Source organism: Penicillium expansum, assembly GCF_000769745.1.
Source record: "Penicillium expansum strain MD-8 chromosome Unknown contig177, whole genome shotgun sequence".
NCBI classification, from domain to species: domain Eukaryota; kingdom Fungi; phylum Ascomycota; class Eurotiomycetes; order Eurotiales; family Aspergillaceae; genus Penicillium; species Penicillium expansum.
In genome coordinates, this window is record NW_015971244.1 from 34,958 (window position 1) to 54,824 (window position 19,867).

Here is a 19,867-nt window from a genome sequence, read left to right on the forward strand (position 1 = left end):
TTGGTGGCGTTTTTGCACACTTCACTGGGTAATTACCTAACAGACGACTCTTTTGTTCTTACATTCAGGGAATTGATAGAGCCTAGGCGATGAAGATTGCGCAGTCATATGGGTTGTCGTTCACTAACAACTAATCAAGTAAATATATTTATTTGGGATGATGTGTGCGCTATATCTCTCGATTCTCTAAATCAAAAGTTTGATATTGTATTGCTCGTAATCAAGGAGCTGAGTATGCATGAGTATGTTGATTGAGCCCTAATAGCATGACTATGTAGATATGTATACCTAGGTATATATTCGTTTGGATCTCTTAGGCTCTGTTCTATAAGTTCGTCATGACCCATGATACTAAATTTACGATTTACCGGTACATAATACTATCTTGGGCTCTTGGAAGATATGAAGACCGATTGTACAACTAATAGGCGCAATATTGCTTCTGCAGCCTGTGCTTACCAACCCAAAAGTAACCTAGGTACCGAGGTACTGGTAGAGGAATGCCTATACCCCATTCCATTTCTAATGGAGCAGCTATGGGAAAGGAACATAACAACGGAAAGGAATTTCTGAACAGCCCACAAAGAAATAAAACTAGGAAGACAGTCAATTCAAAAAGTTGAAGTTGTATAGTTTTGCAGGGCAGTGCTATTTAGTTACATAGTTCGGGCTGTGCCTAGGCCTCGGAACGGAACAACCACCTCCGACATAATTACCAAATGCGGACTAGTGTTTCTTTCGGGGTCTCTGCGATAGCCCGCGTCCTCTGTTCTGCTCTCGTGAATATCGCGCCGCATACAATCCCCAACTTTCTCCCCATCTCCCTCAGCCTCTCCTCCCCCGCGGGGTAATTCGATTCGCTCATTTGCTGTCCGGCCTTAATTTCTTTAAATGGACTAAGCAGTTTGTTTACCTGGAAAAGCCAATGACTTGATGATTTCCTTCGTTTTAAGTTCTCCAGTCTCCGATCTTTTCGCATATCGACCGAGTCCATAGAGCTCCCGCGACACCACAACACAACATATGAGAGGCCAATCCCCCCCCGGGAAGACTGCGCACACTCCGCTCTCCTTAGCCGGCCTCCTGGCCCGGCCGCAATTGCTGTTTCTTTCCATTTAGTCGCAACCCTTGAGAAAGGATCACAGCGATGGAGCGAAACATAGATATCTACGCCAGCAAGCTCGGCGACGAGAAGCTGGGTATGTTGCTGAAATCTGCACTAACTGAGATCGTTCTTCTGTTCCTATGCTAACTGCTTCGATAGATGTCAAAGTCCGAGCCAATGTCGCTACCGAATTACGAGACAGCATTGAGCCCTTATGCTCGGGCGCAAGCTACCCCATATTCCTATCGAAGCTATGGCCGGTATTCAGAACTATCCTGAAGGGAGATCCAGTCTTCTTCAGCATGTCTTACGACCAGGTAAGATTCTTTGGCACAAGCTTGCCCTCGGTGAATTTTGCGCATCATTGGCTAACAAGTCTGGTCGTCCATCAGAAATTACGAAACTGCATCCTCGAGACCCTACACAGATTACCAATGGGCTCCCCCGATGTGGAGCCGTACGCCGTTGAGATGGTCGATCTGTTGATGGAACTTGCGCGGATCGAGAATGAAGACAATGCAGTGCTATGCATGAAGACCATAATGGATCTGGAGAGGAACCAAGCCAAGGCCACTGCACACCGGGTGCAGGCTTTTTTGGAGCTTATCCAGGAAATGTTCCAGACCATGGAGCAAGTGGTTCGGGATACCTTCGACACTCCCAACCAGGCCACGCCCTCAGGCATGCCATCAACGCCCAACGCAACAGCACAGAACTTCCAGTCTCCGCGACCGAGCTCGCCTGCCGCCTCAGTATCAGATCTAGGACCCGATCAACAGTCGAGTAATGTTCTCCTCAAGGGTATGCAATCGTTCAAGGTCCTCGCAGAGTGCCCGATTATCGTTGTTTCAATCTTCCAGACACATCGCACATCGGTACCGGCCAACGTCAAGCTGTTTGTGCCGCTCATCAAAACGATTTTACTGCTTCAGGCGAAGCCGCAGGAAAAGGCACATTCAGAAGCAGCAGCCCAAGGCACAATATTTACGGGTGTGTGCAAAGAAATTAAAAATCGCGCTGCGTTTGGAGAGTTCATCACGGCCCAGGTGAAAACGATGAGCTTCTTGGCATATTTGTTGCGTCTCTATGCCCATCAGCTGCAGGACTTCCTTCCTACACTTCCTTCTGTCGTTGTGCGTCTCCTTCAAGATTGTCCACGAGAGAAGTCGGGTGCAAGGAAGGAGTTGCTGGTAGCCATTCGTCACATCATCAACTTCAACTATCGCAAGATCTTCCTTGAGAAGATTGATGAGCTTTTAGATGAGCGGACTCTCATCGGAGATGGCCTCACTGTCTATGAGACCATGAGACCATTGGCTTACAGCATGTTGGCTGATTTAATACACCATGTTCGTGACCATTTGAGCCGTGACCAGATACGACGAACCGTCGAAGTCTACACTAAAAATCTTCACGACGATTTCCCTGGTACCAGCTTCCAGACGATGAGTGCAAAGCTTCTCTTGAACATGGCAGAGAATATCTCCAAATTAGAAGACAAGCGTGAGGCTCGGTATTTCTTAATCATGATTTTAGATGCTATTGGTGACAAGTTCGCATCGATGAACCACCAGTTTAAGAACGCTGTCAAGGTTTCCAGGGCGTACAAAGTTTTCCGACAGGACACTGAGCCGTGCGCCGAGAACTACCTTGCCCAAAAGGACCAGCCACCGGACTGGGATGAAATTGACATTTTCTCGGCTTCTCCTATCAAGACATCTAGTCCACGTGATCGTGGAGGTGACCCTGTTTCGGACAACATGTTCCTCTTCCGAAACTTGATCAATGGGCTAAAGAATATCTTCCGCCAATTGAAGAATTGCAACCCAGATGATGTTCAAATTGACCCGAACAGCGTTCCCATCAACTGGTCAGAAGTTTCGTACGGTTACAATGCAGAAGAGGTTAGTGTGATCAAGAAGCTCTTCCACGAGGGAGCTCGTGTGTTCCGCTACTATGGGGTGGATCAGTCTCCTCCTGAGATGAACTACGCATCTCCATTCGACTTCCTTGCAAGCCAGTACACTGCCCCAATGTCGCGCGAAGAGAAGGAGCTTCTGGAAAGTTTTGGCACTGTTTTCCACTGCATTGATACCGCAACCTTCCACGAAGTCTTCCATTCCGAAATCCCATACCTACACGAGCTAATGTTTGAACATGGGGCTCTCCTTCACCTGCCCCAGTTCTTCCTGGCCAGCGAGGCCACTTCTCCCGCGTTCTCGGGTATGGTCTTGCAGTATCTTATGGAACGCATTGATGAGGTTGGGACCTCGGACATGACGAAGGCAAAGATACTACTGAGGATGTTTAAGCTTTCCTTCATGGCCGTAACCTTGTTCTCTGTGCAAAATGAGCAAGTCCTCCACCCGCATGTGACGAAGATTGTGACCAAGTGCATTGAGCTTTCAGTCACAGCCGAGGAGCCTATGAACTACTTCCTTCTCCTGAGGTCTCTCTTCCGAAGCATTGGTGGGGGCCGATTTGAGCTCCTGTACAAAGAGATCCTCCCGCTTCTAGAGATGCTCCTCGAAACTTTCAACAACCTATTACTTGCAGCTCGTAAGCCACAAGAGCGGGATCTCTACGTCGAACTCACCCTTACTGTTCCTGCCCGGCTCAGCCATCTCCTCCCTCACCTCAGCTATCTAATGCGCCCAATTGTGGTCGCCTTGCGTGCCGACTCTGATCTTGTCGGGCAGGGTTTGCGCACTCTCGAACTATGCGTGGACAACCTCACGGCGGACTACCTCGATCCCATCATGGGCCCAATAATGGACGAGCTGATGACTGCACTCTGGGATCACTTGCGTCCGTCTCCTTACAACCACTTCCACGCACACACCACCATGCGCATCCTGGGGAAACTTGGCGGGCGGAATCGGAAGTTCCTCAACCACCCCCCGGAATTGTCGTTCCAGCAGTTTTCTGATGATAACCCAAGCTTCGATATCAGGCTGATCGGCCCCAACGAGAAGCGGCCTTTCCCTGTAGATATCGGTATTGATCTCGCTGCGGGTAAACTCATGGAGGTCCCCAAGACGGACTCCGGCAAAGCCTCGGACATCTACTACAAGCAGCAAGCCTACCGCATGCTCAGCTCGCACCTCAAGCTTCAAATTGGTTACGACAACATCCCAGAAGACTTGGCAATCTTGATCAGACTCCATGCCAATGATCTCTTCGAGAATAAGCCGGGCGCTATGGCAGATATTCTTGACAAGTCTGAAAGGTCGGCCTCTATTCCGAAGAAGATTGCGCAGGAAGCAACAGTGAAGAAGCTGATCAAAGCTTGTATCTTTGCCACCACTATCCCTGAGCTCGAGCAAACCGCTACAGCGTTTGTGGCGGATGTTTGTAAGCACTTTGCTCTTGTGGAGGTGGGTCGTGCCCTGGCTCAAGTCCGACACGGTCGCAAAGCCTTTGACGTCGCAAACGGGGAAGGCCCTGTGTACCTCGACTCCAGGATTCTTGCCGAGGCTTTAGTGGAGTGTTTGTCATCCGATGAGGTCCACGTCCGAGAAGCGGCTGAACAGGCAATGGTCGTTGTGAAGGATGCCGCAGGCGTCATCTTTGGATCACCTGAGAAAGCAGCTAAGCTCCCATTCTTCGTGCATCTGGGCCGTGTCTTCTGCCACAGCTGCTATAGTGAAGAGTGGTTCACCAAAGCCGGTGGCAGCCTGGGAATCAGCCTTCTCTCAACCAAGCTGGACTTGGGAGATACCTGGCTCTATGAGCGACATGTCGAATTTTGTCGTGCTTTGATGTATGTTATCAAGGACACGCCTGCGGATCTCCCTGCTGCTACGAGGCTTCAGTCACAGGAGACTATGACCCTGATGTTGCGACGATGCGGCAAGCTCATCCCCAAAGAGGATTTAAAGAATGAGAAGAGCCGTTTGTTTGCGCTGTGTGGCTTCTTCGTCTTTGAGCTTGCGCACATGAATAAACATGTCCGGGAGACAGCTCGCCGTTGCTTTACCACATTGAAGGATGTTCTTGGCTGTGAGGTGCATGATCTTATTCTTCCTGTTAGAGATCGTCTCTTGCAGTCGATCTTCAACAAGCCCTTGCGTGCTCTACCTTTCCCAACACAAATTGGTTTCATCGATGCCATCACGTACTGCCTCGGCCTTCACAACGATATCGTCACCTTCAATGAACCGCTGAACCGTTTGATGCTGGAATCTCTTGCTCTTGCTGACGCTGACGACGAGTCTCTAGCGTCTAAGCCAAACGAGTTCAAGACTGCAGATATGATTGTGAACCTCCGTGTTGCTTGTCTTCGCCTCCTATCCATGGCAATGAGCTTCTCCGAGTTTGCAAACACACCACAGAACACGAGCAGGGCTCGCATAATTTCTGTCTTCTTCAAGTCACTTTACTCCAAGTCACAGGAAGTAATCGAAGCCGCAAATGCGGGCCTCCGTGATGTTCTCACCCAAACCAACAAGCTTCCGAAGGATCTGTTGCAGAATGGACTGCGCCCTATTCTCATGAACCTCCAGGATCCAAAACGCCTTAGTGTCGCTGGTTTAGATGGTCTTGCTCGTCTTTTGACACTCCTGACCAACTACTTCAAAGTCGAAATCGGCGCTCGTCTGCTTGATCACATGAAAGTCATCGCGGATGATGCCGTGCTGCAGAAAGTGTCTTTCAGCCTCGTTGAACAAAACCCGGCCATGAAGATAGTCGCTGCTATCTTCAATATTTTCCATCTCCTTCCACCTGCCGCCACTTCGTTCATGGAGCACCTTGTCAACAAGGTCTTAGATCTCGAACTGAAGCTTCGAAGGACGTCGCACAGTCCATTCAGAAAGCCACTTGTGAAGTATCTCAATCGCTACCCCAAAGAGAGTCTTGCATTCTTCTTTGCACGCTTCAAGGATGAGCGCTTTGGACGATTTTTCGGACAGATCCTGGCGGATCCCGAGAGTGAAGCTCTGCGGAACGCCATCGTTGCTGACACGGATGGCTTCTCCGCTGCCGCCTTTGGCCAGGACGCTGGTGACGGCAAGAACACTGCTGCTATCAATGGAGTCTATGTCGCACACTCCCTCTGTTACTACAGTTCAACCAAGCGCTGGTTGGTCTCGCACGCAGAGATGAGAGACAAGCTCCTGACCTCCGGCAGAGACCTGGAGAGGAAGCTTCGTGGTGACAGTCTGCCGGCGGATGAGCGACTTCGAGTTGAGCAAGCTGAAGACCAACTGATGGATATTTTCACCATGTACTTGGCGGAGGCTACCCACGATTTGGACTTCCTGTTCGAAGTGATCGACGGACTCTCTGCAGATGAGTTGAAACGCACGCTTGCGCTTCCTAAGTTCATCTATAAGAGCATCATCTCCAATGAGTCTATTGACTACCGGCGCTCTGTTATCATGCGCTGTCTCGACCTCTACGGTCAGAAGAGCTGCCCGCAGAAGACCAAGACTTATGCTTTCCGCCACCTGGTAAACCCAATATTTGCCATGGACGTCCAGATTACTTGGAATAGCCCTTCAAACACACCTAAGTTGATGGATAAGAGCATGACTGAGTCGATTCAGAGTCGTTTGTGGAAGCCACAGCTAGCTGATTTGAGTGAGGAGTCTAATCAAGCTGGCGTCGATCACTCACGCATGGAGTTGCTGCAGTTGTCCGCTTTGTTGATCAAGTATCATTCACAGACAGTCCAAGATTCCCGGAAAGACATCATTAAGTTTGCCTGGAACTACATCCGACTCGAGGATATCATCAACAAATACGGTGCCTATGTTTTGATTAGTTACTTCATTGCGCACTACGAGACTCCATTCAAGATTGTGATCCAGGTCTATGTTGCCTTGCTCAGGGCTCACCAGAACGAAGGCAGAGCGCTTGTTACCCAAGCTCTTGATGTCTTGGCCCCTGTCCTCCCCACACGAACAGCCAACAGCTCTGGGGCAGAGGCACGGTACCCCTTGTGGGCCAAATGGCCCCGTCGTATCCTAGCCGAGGAAACTGCAAACCTTCAGCAGGTTATGAGCATCTTCCAGTTCTTGGTTCGGCAGCCTGATCTCTTTTATGAGTCCAGGGAGCATTTTGTGCCTCTCATTGTTCCATCCTTAGTCAAGATCACGGGTCCACCAAACACCTCCAACGACAGCAAGAAGCTCGCATTGAACTTGATTAGCTTGATTTGGCACTGGGAAGAAAAACGGGCTCATAATGCCGAGGTCAGCCACTTAGCCAATGGGACATCTGAGTCTCCAGTCGCCAGGAAACGCAAGCTGGACGAAGCTCAAGAGCCATCGCCATCCCCCGCTCTTGGTCCTCCTAGTAGCCGCGAACGATCGGACTATACTGTGCCCAATGATTTGCGTGCATCATTAATCAAGTACCTGATTACCTTTATCACCACAATCCCCGAGCGCTTCCTCGTTCCAGCGGCCCAGATTCGTGATAAGCCCACGACCAAACAGCAAAACCCCGTGGCCACCGGTGAGATGATCAATAAGGCTATTAACCTGCTTCGCAGTCTCCTCTCTCCCGAGTATTGGGGCGATCTGGACATTGATCTCCACCAAAAGGTGACCGAGCCAATTCTAGTGGGCGATAAGGGCGAGAAAGTCGAGGACAAAATCACCTACATGGTCAACACGCTGCAGGTTGTCAGGGTGCTTATTGCCGCCAAACCCAATGAGTGGATCGCTGCTCGTCTGCCTACTATCCAGAAGCTTCTCGAGAAGCCCTTGAAGTCGGACAACCCAGAGATTCAGGATTGTCTACATGGACTAGAAGACGACATGGATGTTTTGCACAAACTGCCACCTCCTGTTCGCCGTGTTCTCGAGGCCATTCCAGATGAACAGCCTGACGAGGAGGATGCGATGGACACGGAGGGGACACCTTCGGAATTTGGTTCATACTTGTCTGCCATCGCCACTGAAACACTGTCGGCTAGCAACTACGTGTCAAGCCTGAACATTCTGTGGACGCTCTCCAAGATCAAACCCGCCGAGATCGATGCCCACATTCCGGCAGTGATGAAGGCTTTCTCTACAAAGCTGGCCAAAGAACATGTTGCTGCTTCAACCCAAAATGGCGCCCAGCTGACGAACGGCACTAAGCCCGCTGAAGGAGCCCCGACTACCGATCAGCAAGAGTTCGAGATTGGAGTTGATCTTATCCTCAAGACTATTGAGCTTATCTCCGTTAGAATGTCCCACCTTGGCGACCAACGTCGTCCATTCTTGAGCGTTCTCGCACAGATTGTGGAGCGCTCACAAAATATCGAGTTGTGCAGCAAGATCTTGGGCATGGCGGAATCGTGGATCTTCCATTCCACTGAGTCATGGCCCACCCTGAAGGAGAAGACGGCTGTTTTGCACAAGATGCTTCTTTTCGAATCCCGACCTGATCAGACAATGTTAAAGAAGTTCCTTGATCTTGTCATTCGAATTTACGAAGACTCGAAAATCACTCGGACTGAATTGACAGTCCGTCTGGAGCATGCTTTCCTCATTGGCGCAAGAGCCCAAGATGTCGAAATGCGAAACCGCTTCATGCAAATCTTCGATCGGAGTTTGACTCGCCTTGCAAGCTCTCGTCTCAGCTATGTCCTCACATGTCAGAACTGGGATACCCTTGCTGACTCCTTCTGGCTGGCCCAAGCATCTCATTTAGTGCTTGGATGTGTGGACATGACCACCACTGCCCGATTGCACCCCGAGGACTTCACCCTGTTTCCCGTCTCATTCCTCTTTGGCAGCGGTGACAAAGATCCCAGGAAAGCCGATGTCATGGTTGACAACCAGCTGGAGACTTTCGTCGCCGAACGGAGGCGATTCATGTCGGATATTGGCGATGTCAGAGTTCGCGATCTGATTGAGCCCTTATGTCAGCTTCAACACACTGATTCGAATGTTGCGTATCAGCTGTGGACTACCATATTCCCTCTTTTCTGGTCTACGCTGTCTAATAAAGACTGTAGTGATCTAGAGAAAGACATGGTCACACTGCTCACTCGTGAGTACCACCACAGACAGCTGGATAAGCGGCCCAACGTCGTGCAAGCCCTCCTGGAGGGCACTGTGCGTGCTAGTCCCCGGTTCAAAATCCCTCCCCATGTTGTGAAGTATCTCAGCCGAACGTACGACGCATGGTACACTGCCGCGACGTACCTTGAACAAACCGCCATTAATCCCATCATTGACACGCCTACTGTACGCGAAAGCAACCTTGATGCCCTCGTTGAGGTATACGCAGGCCTGCAAGAGGACGACTTCTTCTACGGAACCTGGCGCCGTCGTTGCAAGTTTGTTGAAACTAATGCCGCGCTTTCCTACGAACAACAAGGAATGTGGGATAAATCTCAACAACTCTACGAGAACGCGCAAATCAAGGCCCGTTCCGGTGCCATGCCATTCTCGCAGGGCGAATACTTTGTCTGGGAGGATCATTGGCTGATCTGCGCCCAGAAGCTCCAACAGTGGGAGATTTTGAGCGACTTCGCCAAGCATGAGAACCTTAACGACCTCCTCCTGGAGGCTGCTTGGAGGAACATTGAGAATTGGCAGAGTGAAGGTAACCGTGAGCAGCTTGAGTCATTGATTAAGTCTGTGTCCGATGCTCCAACTCCCAGACGAACTTTCTTCCAGGCCTTCATGGCCCTTCTCCAATACCACACCAAGAAGGACAATATCCAGGACTTCAACAGCGTTTGCGACGAGTCTATCCAGCTCTCGATTCGCAAGTGGCTTCAATTGCCGAAGCGCATCACCAACGCCCACATTCCCATCCTGCAGCATTTCCAACTCTTGGTTGAGCTGCACGATGCTAGCCACATTTGCAGCAGCTTGGCCCAAACAAATGAAAGGAACTTGGATACCAAGTCCGCCGAGCTCAAGCTGCTTCTCGGAACCTGGAGAGACCGTTTGCCCAATCTCTGGGATGACATCAACACATGGCAAGATCTCGTCACCTGGCGTCAGCACATCTTCCAGCTCATTAATGGCACCTATCTCAGTCTTTTGCCTCCCCAGACGAATAACGTGGCCAGCAACTCTTACGCGTACCGCGGATACCATGAGACAGCCTGGATCATCAACCGATTCGCCCATGTAGCTCGAAAGCACCAGATGCCAGAGGTCTGCATCAATCAACTGAGCCGTATCTATACTCTCCCGAACATCGAAATCCAAGAGGCCTTCCTTAAGCTTCGGGAGCAAGCGAAGTGCCACTACCAGAATCCGAAGGAGCTGAACAGCGGGTTGGATGTCATTAACAACACTAACCTCAACTACTTCGGACCGCAGCAGAAGGCTGAATTCTACACACTCAAGGGCATGTTCCTCGCCAAACTTGACCATGTTAATGAGGCCAATGAGGCATTTGGAGTTGCTCTTTACTATGATCTCCGCCTTGCTAAGGCGTGGTCTGAATGGGGACAATACAGTGACCAGCGCTTCAAGGCTGATCCGACTGACTACGAGCTGGCTAGCAACGCTGTTAGTTGCTACCTGGAGGCCGCTGGTCTCTACAAGAGTGCAAAATCACGGAAACTGCTCAGCAGAATTCTGTGGCTCCTTAGCCTGGACAACGACGAAGGAAAGATCGCTAGTGCGTTCGAGAACTTCAAGGGAGACACCCCGGTGTGGTACTGGATCACTTTCATTCCTCAACTGCTCACCAGCTTGTCCCATAGGGAGGCGCGCCTCTGCAAGGCTGTTCTGGTCAAAATCGCCAAGTTGTACCCACAGGCTCTCTTCTTCTTGCTTCGCACGAACAGAGAGGACATGCTGAGCATCAAGAAGCAACATGACCAGAAGCAGGAGAAGTTGAATCGAGCCAGACAGCAGCAGCAAGGTTCCTCGCCCAGTACGAAGCCAAATCCCACTGGTGCCGATAGCTCTCCGGCCCAAAAAGCTCAGGCTGCAGCTGCATCGACCAATGCCCCCCCGTCAGTTCCGCCTGCGAACTCACCTGCTACACAGAATCCGGCCCAAGTCCAAAGCCAATCCCCTGCACAGCCACAAAACCCCATGCAGGCATCACCGCAAGCTGGCCAAACTCCGGGCCAAGCTCAGCAAACTCATCTGCAAGTCCCGGGTCAGAGTGGAACACCGCAACAGAACCAGATCGCACCTGTGGAGGGCGAGAAGGAACCTCTGAAGAAGCCGTGGGAGTACTCGGACGAAATCATGTCTGGACTCAAGACTGCCTTCCCCTTGCTTGCTCTGTCTATGGAGACAATGGTAGACCAGATCCACAAGAACTTCAAGTGTCCCCCCGACGAGGATGCTTATCGACTCATCGTGGCTCTCCTGAACGATGGACTGGCCTACGTGGGTCGCATGCCTGGATCTTATGCTCAAGACTTCAAGTTGCCTGCCGCAACAGAAGCCAACATCACCCGATTCGCAGAGACAATCCTCCCGGCTCACATTCGCAAGTCGTTCGAGGCGGACTTTGTGACCAAGAAGCCAACCATGAACGAGTACATCCACAAGTTGCGGCGCTGGCGTGACAAGTTCGAGGAAAAGCTTGATCGAAGATCACAGCACACATTCCTTGAGAACTCTTCACCTCACCTGAGTGAGTTCCGCTTCCTCAAGTTTGATGAGGTCGAGGTTCCCGGCCAGTACCTTCTCCACAAGGATAAGAACCAAGACTTTGTCCGCATCGACCGCTTCCTTCCCGACGTTGACCTCATTCGAGGCATTGGTGTCTGTCACCGTCGCTTGAAGATCCGTGGGCATGACGGCAGTATGCAAGCATTTGCCGTTCAGCATCCCGCGGCCCGCCACTGTAGGCGCGAAGAACGCATTCTTCAACTGTTCCGGATCTTCAATGGTTTGCTTGCGAAACGCAAGGAGAGTCGCCGCCGCAACTTGTACTTCCACCTGCCGTTGATGGTTCCTTTAGCACCACACATTCGGTTGGTGCGAGACGATTCCTCGTACATCTCCATGCAGGGAATTTATGAAGATTACTGCCGTCGCAAGGGAATTAACAAGGATGACCCGGTGCTCTTCACGATGGACAAGATGCGATCCTTGGCTGAAACGAAGCAGAACGTAAGTGTGCCGTCCACCTTTCGCATAACAAAAGCTAACGATTTCCAGCGCACACCCGATCAGCAACAGGTCCTTCGCACAGAAATCCTGACTGCGATTCAAGACAAATGGGTCCCGAGTACCGTCGTGTTGGAATACTGCCAGCAGACATACCCCAACTTCTCGGACTTCTGGCTCTTCCGCCGCCAATTCGCCTACCAGTACGCAGCGATTGCTTTCATGACCTACGTCATGCACATTGGCAACCGATACCCGAACAAAATTATGATATCTCGTTCAACAGGCGATATCTGGGGTGCCGAATTGATCCCCACCATCAACCCAGCCAAGGCGTTCTTCTACAACCCTGAGCAAGTCCCCTTCCGCTTCACGCCAAACATCCAGACGCTTCTGGGTCCCATTGCGACGGAGGGTGTGTTCGCTTGTGCAATGATGGCAATCGCTCGCTGCCTGACGGAGCCGCGACACGAGCTGGAGCAACAGCTTAGCGTCTTCGTGCGCGACGAGATGATGTTCTGGGCTACGGCTCATCATCGCGGTGTCCTGCCCCCTGGACAACTGCGCGATCTGGTCTACAACAACAGCGAAATCATCGTTAACCGTGCTGTCAGTCTCGCCAGCCCGCCGGAGGGCAACTTGCCTGCCAATCAGACCACCATCGATCTGATCTCCAAGGCAGTCAACCCTCAGCATCTGGCGTCGTGCGATGCGTTGTGGATGCCGTACCTGTGAGCAATGTTTGTTGTTGGTTTGCGTGTTTCTGTCCAGCTGATCGGCGATGGGGACTTCCTGTATGTCTATTATGCGTTGTGAAGCGGTGGTTTCGTCTCTGGGTCTGTTTTTCTAAGCGTGGGTGCTTCGGCGAGGTTCGCAGCGTTGATTCACGTTACTATGATTGTGATACCGATTTCTTTCTTGTTTTAATACCTTCTACAATGTCTTTGATACTTCGGAATATTAGGTCTGATAGTTATTAATGGTTCGATTTCATTGCTATCTGTAAATTTCATTTGTAACCTGATAACGCCTGCCCAGTGGTTGATCCCAGAGGTCAAATCATGATGCCGTAAATGCTCGCTTCAACTCCATGCTCATGATAGAAAAAAAAGGCGTTGGTGCGTTGGAACTTATTCCTCGCTTGGCTTGGGCTTCGCGGTGATACCCTTAACCTTGAGACGCTTAACGCGACGACGAGGTAGCTGGCGGATGTTTGCCCAGTCAATCATCGGCTGCGCTACCCGAGCTGCCCGAGCTTCCTCTTCTGCAATCAAGGCTGCCTCCTGTGCGGCACGCTTCTTGACCCGGAACAATTGGCGATCAGCCTCTCGCTGCTCTTCCTCTGCCTTAGCCGCACGAAGGGCCTCCTCATCGATCTTTTCCTGAGCAGTGGCGATAGCAGCCTGGTCGCCGAGAGCCTCGGTGCGCTCGATGCGGGCATTGCGGGTTCGGATTTCGTCGAGGGCGTCAGCGATCTGCATCTCGCGCTTGGAGTCGAGCATCTTGTCTTCGAGTTCGGCCATCTTGTCACGCTCAAGCTGCTCCTCCTTTGCGCCGTGCTCCTTCTCAAGTCGGTCGAGAGTCTGTTCCTCGGTCTCGTCGTTGTACTTTTCGTCTTTGTCGTCGCGCCAGACTTCGAAGTTGCGCTTTGCGCCGCGCTCGCACTGGTAGTCGTTGTCTAGTTTTCAATGTTAGGTTCTACATAGCGAAATTGTAGTAGAATGATTGGGGAACTTACTCTTGGGATCAGTCCGGAAAGTGATCTCGCCGCTGCATCGGGTGCAGCGGATGTAGAAGCGGAAGATCGGGACGGACAGGTACTTCTCCTCAACTGTCTCCTTGCGCGCGTTGAACTTGCGACCCTTGGGAATGTACTCGCCACAGTGAGTGCATTTCATCGAGAATGGGGTCATCAGACGACTGGCCGACAACTTTGGCTCGGGTTTGCCATCCTTGCGAGAACGCTTGGATTTTCTCTCGATCGCAGACGGATCAAAGTCCGGTGGGTAATACTTTGAGAGAACCTTTCGCTCAGCCATGGTGCTCCTTGATGGTTGGGGAGTTGGGAGCTTTGGAGGGGAAGATGGGGAAATGGGGAGAAAGACAAACCTGAGGGTCCCTGATCAAATCCATGTCTGTCTGCCACCACGTGACAATTCAGCACGACTGCGATAAGCGATAAACGATAAGCGATACCTACCCGTCCTTCGATAACGCTCGATAACGATAAGACCTCGGCGGTGAGACGGATGGTCTACGGGGTCTTAGGTACTATGTCCAGTGCTAGAAAACCTTACCCTCGTTGGGGAAGGGGCTCTACTCAACGCGCGTTACGACCACATTGATTTTATTTCGTCGGGGAAGGCCCTTTAGTCAACGCGCGTTACGAATATAGTAATTTTGCTTTTGTCGGGGAAGGCGCTTTAGTCAACGCGCGTTAAGAAAAACATCTCTGGATGTTGAAGTACCAAGAAAGACATCATGCTATCTGAGGGCTCAACTATTCTAGTACTAATGAATTTAAAAGCATGAGAAGCATACATTGCTTATGTTGTACATGTAAAAAGTAAAGTCACGTGGGTTCTATAGTTACGGAGTTAACCTTCATCCCAATTACGCACGGACCACTGTTTGGTTCAAAATAGGGCAAGGACCCGCTCGTGTGAAAGTTGCCTGGATTCGCATTGCTTAGATATATCCGGGTTTTAACAGGAATCTCTATGTCCGTTCACTCTTTGAATCCCTTTCTTGTCACATCCCATCTGTCGATATGGAAAGGTTCCTGCGCTCCTGGCGACAGGACGCGTTGAACCGTGGCCAGCATGATTCCGCAATCTACATAGGGGACAAAGTCCTGGCCCTTACCAGTGAGGACTACATGCACCATGGATATACAACAATACAAGGGATACTGACATGTTGGTGAAGACAGTGACTCTGACGCGTTTTGGCTGGCTCAGGTACATTTCTCAAATAACAACTTTACGCGTGCCCTCGCCCTTCTCTCCCGCAAGGATCTTGTTTCTCGAAGCACCGCCTGCCGCTACCTTGCCGCGCACTGCTACATAAAACAGAACCAATTCGAACAAGCCCTCTCCATTCTCGGTGAACACAACCCTACGGACCTCATCCGCAATAACCACACCCGGCGCAAGATCCAACACCAAAGCCATGTCACACTTCGGAATGGGAAGAGCGCGACGCCCCGCAGTGATCGAGCTGAGGAGCGAGAACGTGAGGATGCCAATAATATAAGATTTGAAGCCGCCATGTGTTATCTGCGGGGACTTTGCTTCGCTAAGCAGAATGCATTTGATCGTGCGCGGGACTGTTACAAGGATGCCGTACGGATCGACGTGCAGTGTTTTGAAGCGTTCGACCAACTCATGAAGAACTCCCTAATGTCTCCCACGGAAGAATTGGAATTCCTTGAATCACTAGACTTTGATTCTGTCTCATCTCCCGATCCCATGATGGCACAAGAAGCCGCCCACTTTACGAAGATGCTGTATACGACCCGTCTATCGAAATACTCATCTCCTACCATTCTCTCCGACGCCACCGAAACCTTATCCACACATTATAATCTTGCCGACAACCCCGATATTCTTTTGTCTCGCGCCGAAGCTCTGTATACGCAATGTCGGTTTGCAGAAGCTCTGGAATTGACGTCCTCTATCCTCTCCACATCTCAATCAACCGACCTGTCCTCCAAAAATCCCAGCATTCCGGCACAGAACAACCTTGGCCATGCTCCAGCCATTTATCCGCTTCACTTGGCTTGTCTCTACGAAACCGGTGCCACGAATGCGCTTTTCTTACTCTCCCACATGCTCGCAGACCACTCCCCCGAAGAACCTTACACATACTTGGCAATTGGAGTGTACTATCTGTCGGTATCGAAGGTGGCTGAGGCGCGGCGCTTCTTCTCGAAGGCTTCACTGCTAGATCCACATTCGGCCCCGGCTTGGATTGGATTCGCGCACACGTTTGCCGCAGAGGGTGAACACGACCAAGCCATCGCAGCCTATAGCACTGCTGCTCGACTATTCCAGGGCAGCCATCTCCCCCAACTCTTTTTGGGAATGCAACATCTCGCCCTCAATAACATGTCTCTGGCGCACGAGTATCTATGTGCTGCTCACGCTATGTCAACTGGAGCTGCCCCCGGATCTGTGCCTTCTATTGCATCTAATCCCTCAGGGATTGTCTCCGCCGTTGGCGGGGACCCACTGGTTCTCAACGAGCTTGGAGTTGTCTTTTACCATCAGAATCACCTTAGCGGCGCCATTGAATTATTTGGGCAAGCACTTGCCCTAGCTACTTCTCTTCACTGTGAACCCAGTGCCTGGGTGGCTACACGCGCGAACCTAGGCCATGCCTTCCGTCGCATGGGTCGTCTGTCCGAATCCCTTCGTGAATTCGATGAATGTCTCCGCGTGGGCGCAGGAGGGAGCAGCATGGGCTACTCGCCATTCTTGGGTGGTGGTACGGGTGGCTCAGGGGCGATCGCTACCGCATCTGGGGTCGGGGGCTACGAAGATAGGGGGCTCACCGGTTCTCTACATACGTCTCGTGGCCTTGTGTTACTGGAGTTGGGACGAACCACGGACGCGGTGACTGCCTTACATGAGGCCGTGCGTGTACTTGGGGCGAGTGGCGGCGGCGATGCAGCCGGGGGTGCGGGCGTGGCTGGTACGTTACTTTCACGTGCGCTCGAGCTCTGGGCCTTGGAGGGGCGACAAAAGGACCGCACGACTTTCGAAGAGAGTATGCGGGAAGCCAGTGCAGCCTCCTCCAAACGCCGGGGATCTGCTCGGTCTCGTGAACATAAGGGCAAAGAGCGAGTCGCCCCGGAAGAGATGTCTCGACGACGTGGACGTCAGGAGCCCTTTGTGGAAGGGTGGACGGAGGAGGCAACCCATGTCGCCACGCCCCCGGCCGAAGATGAACAGGTTGAAATGGACCTCGACAACGAAGCTGACGGGCTTTTGCGCCGAGCTCTCGGCCGTGTAAGACATAGCCGACAACGTCGACCAGCAGTACCTGCCACCCCGGATATGGATGCCAATGAGACGCCTGCTCCATCTAACCGCAGTCGGGGGATACGACATGGTCGGAGTCACTCTGGACAATGACAAAGCTTATGAATCGTCCCGCTCTATGTGACATTTTGCGTTATTTTCCATGCATTGCAACGGGCGTTTCTGTTGTCAGGGAAAATTGGCTGGGGGTGGGGCAATTGGTTTTTTTTTAATGCATATCTCATACTAGATGATCAAGCAGACATTGTTAGAGACCTTGGTAATACTTGTATCTAGTCTGGAGGGACTGGTCATGGTAGTTCAAACAGAGGCCTGTCCACTTGTGTTTTAGCCTTCAGCCCCTCAGGCTATTTTTCTATAGCGTCTCGCCTATTAGTAACTAGGCCAATAGAGGCAAGTAGTGTAGATCTTTTGGAAGGACACTGTTATTAGTATTACTACCACGGATTACTCCATAGTCCGGTAGTTATATCCCGTAAACAACCACATAGCCTCCGATGATCAACAAGCTTCCCCGAGGGGTCTCCCCAGCAAAAAAAAAAACAGGGTCCACGTTGACGTCGAGTCTTGGCAATTTCCTTTCTTTTACTCCCTTCACTCTCTTTTGGCTTCTCTTTATTATGTCTCTCTTTATCCACGGACGATTATTCCTATCCAACCAATCTAATTATATCAAACCAATCAAGAGGACCCCCAATGAAGTTAAAAGAGAGACAAAGACGACAAAAAAAGACGATGACGCCGCAGCCCCCACTGGCGGGCTGATGCTCGCCAATGCTGGTATTTGACGGGGCGATCGTCCATAGTTGCGTATCACTGCCCTTTATGGGGATGGTTTTAGAGCGCTGCCTTGAACTGCCCCCCTTCTTATACCATTCCAATGTTTCTCTTCACTGTAAATACTCTTCAGACTATCCGGACACCTTTAGACAAACGTCAAGTCACTCACAGATCATGCCGTGCAAGTCTATATCTTCACCATGACAGCCTCATTTCCAATTCGCCCGCGACGCGGCTTGTCGCTTCTTTGCCTCATTACCGCATTTAGCTTCAGCGCCATCATCGTCATTTGGTTCGGCATGAACTCCGACAGAGGATACATTCACCCCGTCCTCACCCAGATCATTCCCGCCGGACACTGCGCTTGCGAATCCTCAACCACCTTCCAATGCTCGACATGTCTCACCTGTCCCGAACCTGGTCTACAAACAGACACAGCCCGCGCTTGGTCCTTTGAATATACCCGGGATGGTCGCAATGAGGCCCTCAGTCAGAGCCAGTGCAAAGCTGCCTTCCCCGGGTTATTCGAGGACGTCACGCGCGGTGGCAGATTTTGGTCTTCGCAAGGTCGCTTGTCGTCGGCAGAACTTGATGCCATTAAAATCCAACATGGTATGGCGCGCGCATTCATTTCTAATGGCAACTTGTACGTGGTCACGGCGCGATCCAAGGGCGAGGATCACCGACGGAAAATCTTGGGGACGTTGAGCTCAATCCATCGTGCGCTGGCCGCCGACCCGGAACGAGTTTCTAGACCTGACTTTGAATTTGTGTTCTCGGTGGAGGATAAGGTTGACGATGTGACCAATTCAGAATGGCCGGTCTGGGTGTTTTCGCGCACGTCTAGTGAAGAAGGAGTCTGGCTTATGCCAGATTTTAGCTTCTGGGCCTGGGATAACCAGGACAATTACATGGGACCGTATGACCAGGTGGTAGAACGAATCAAAAGGATGGATATCCCTTGGTCAGAGAAAACGCCACAGTTGGTCTGGCGGGGCAAGCCCAGTTTCGCGCCCAAATTGCGACGCGCGTTGATGGAGGCCGCTAGGGACAAATCGTGGGGCGATGTCAAGCAGGTTGATTGGAACACGGGCTCTAACGTCTTGAGGATGGAGGATCATTGCCATTTCATGTTTATTGCGCATGTTGAAGGTGAGTTTAATTTTAACTATCTATCGCGAATTGGGGATTTCAACTAACAATACACTATATTTAGGTCGCTCTTATTCGGCTTCATTAAAATACCGACAGGCCTGCAACTCGGTCATCGTCGCACATAAACTACAGTTCATCCAACATCACCACTATCTATTGGTGGCAGATGGCCCCAACCAAAACTATGTCGAAGTCGAACGCGATTTCAGCGACTTATCAGAAAAGATGGAGCCCTTAGTGAGCGACACCAAAGCCGCACAGCGCATCGCCAACAACAGCGTCAAGACCTTCCGTGAGCGATATCTCACACCCGCCGCTGAAGCCTGCTACTGGCGGTCACTGTTCGATGGGTACGCCGATGTATGGAACGGGACCGTCGAACAGTGGTCCGAAACCAAGGACCGCGAACGAGCACTTCGATACGAATCGTTTGTACTTCTGGAGAGCGTGAAGATGTACGAATTTGAAGCTACTCGCACTGCGCAATGGCAGGCTATCCTGTAACGATACCCAACCAGGATTCGGCAGACATACATACAACCTACAATAATGTGTTAATACCTAACATCTACGAAGCCAGGATAAACGTTTCCAGCGATGTTTTTTTTAGAGGCGTTTTGGGTTTGAACATTTCCCCTTTACTTACATGTGATACCACGAGAGCGATTATTATCTTAAACAATTGGACAATTTAGCGGTCATTTGATTATTTGGATGATATACCACGTTTCTTGGATTGTACTCCG

General features: G+C 51.1%; 3 protein-coding genes across 3 annotated transcripts; 2 read left to right on the top strand and 1 right to left on the bottom strand.

Annotated features, from left to right (window-relative positions):
• Nucleotides 1–1,147: 1,147 nt before the first annotated feature.
• Nucleotides 1,148–12,876, top strand: PEX2_055060 (histone acetyltransferase TRA1; the record flags this gene model as incomplete). The annotated part of the gene is made up of 3 exons (XM_016742780.1): nucleotides 1,148–1,199; nucleotides 1,265–12,144; nucleotides 12,193–12,876. The coding sequence occupies 3 exons, from the start codon at nucleotides 1,148–1,150 to the stop codon at nucleotides 12,874–12,876; spliced, it is 11,616 nt and encodes a 3,871-aa protein (XP_016600778.1).
• A 395-nt stretch (nucleotides 12,877–13,271) lies between these two features.
• On the bottom strand, nucleotides 13,272–14,180 carry PEX2_055070 (Saf4/Yju2 family protein; the record flags this gene model as incomplete). Its single annotated transcript, XM_016742781.1, has 2 exons — nucleotides 13,272–13,819; nucleotides 13,880–14,180. The coding sequence occupies 2 exons, from the start codon at nucleotides 14,178–14,180 to the stop codon at nucleotides 13,272–13,274; spliced, it is 849 nt and encodes a 282-aa protein (XP_016600779.1).
• Nucleotides 14,181–14,911: 731 nt separating this feature from the next.
• On the top strand, nucleotides 14,912–19,625 carry PEX2_055080 (anaphase promoting complex subunit CDC16; the record flags this gene model as incomplete). The annotated part of the gene is made up of 4 exons (XM_016742782.1): nucleotides 14,912–15,008; nucleotides 15,070–17,153; nucleotides 18,116–19,118; nucleotides 19,183–19,625. 4 exons carry the CDS (start codon nucleotides 14,912–14,914, stop codon nucleotides 19,623–19,625), a joined length of 3,627 nt encoding a protein of 1,208 aa, XP_016600780.1.
• Nucleotides 19,626–19,867: the final 242 nt, after the last annotated feature.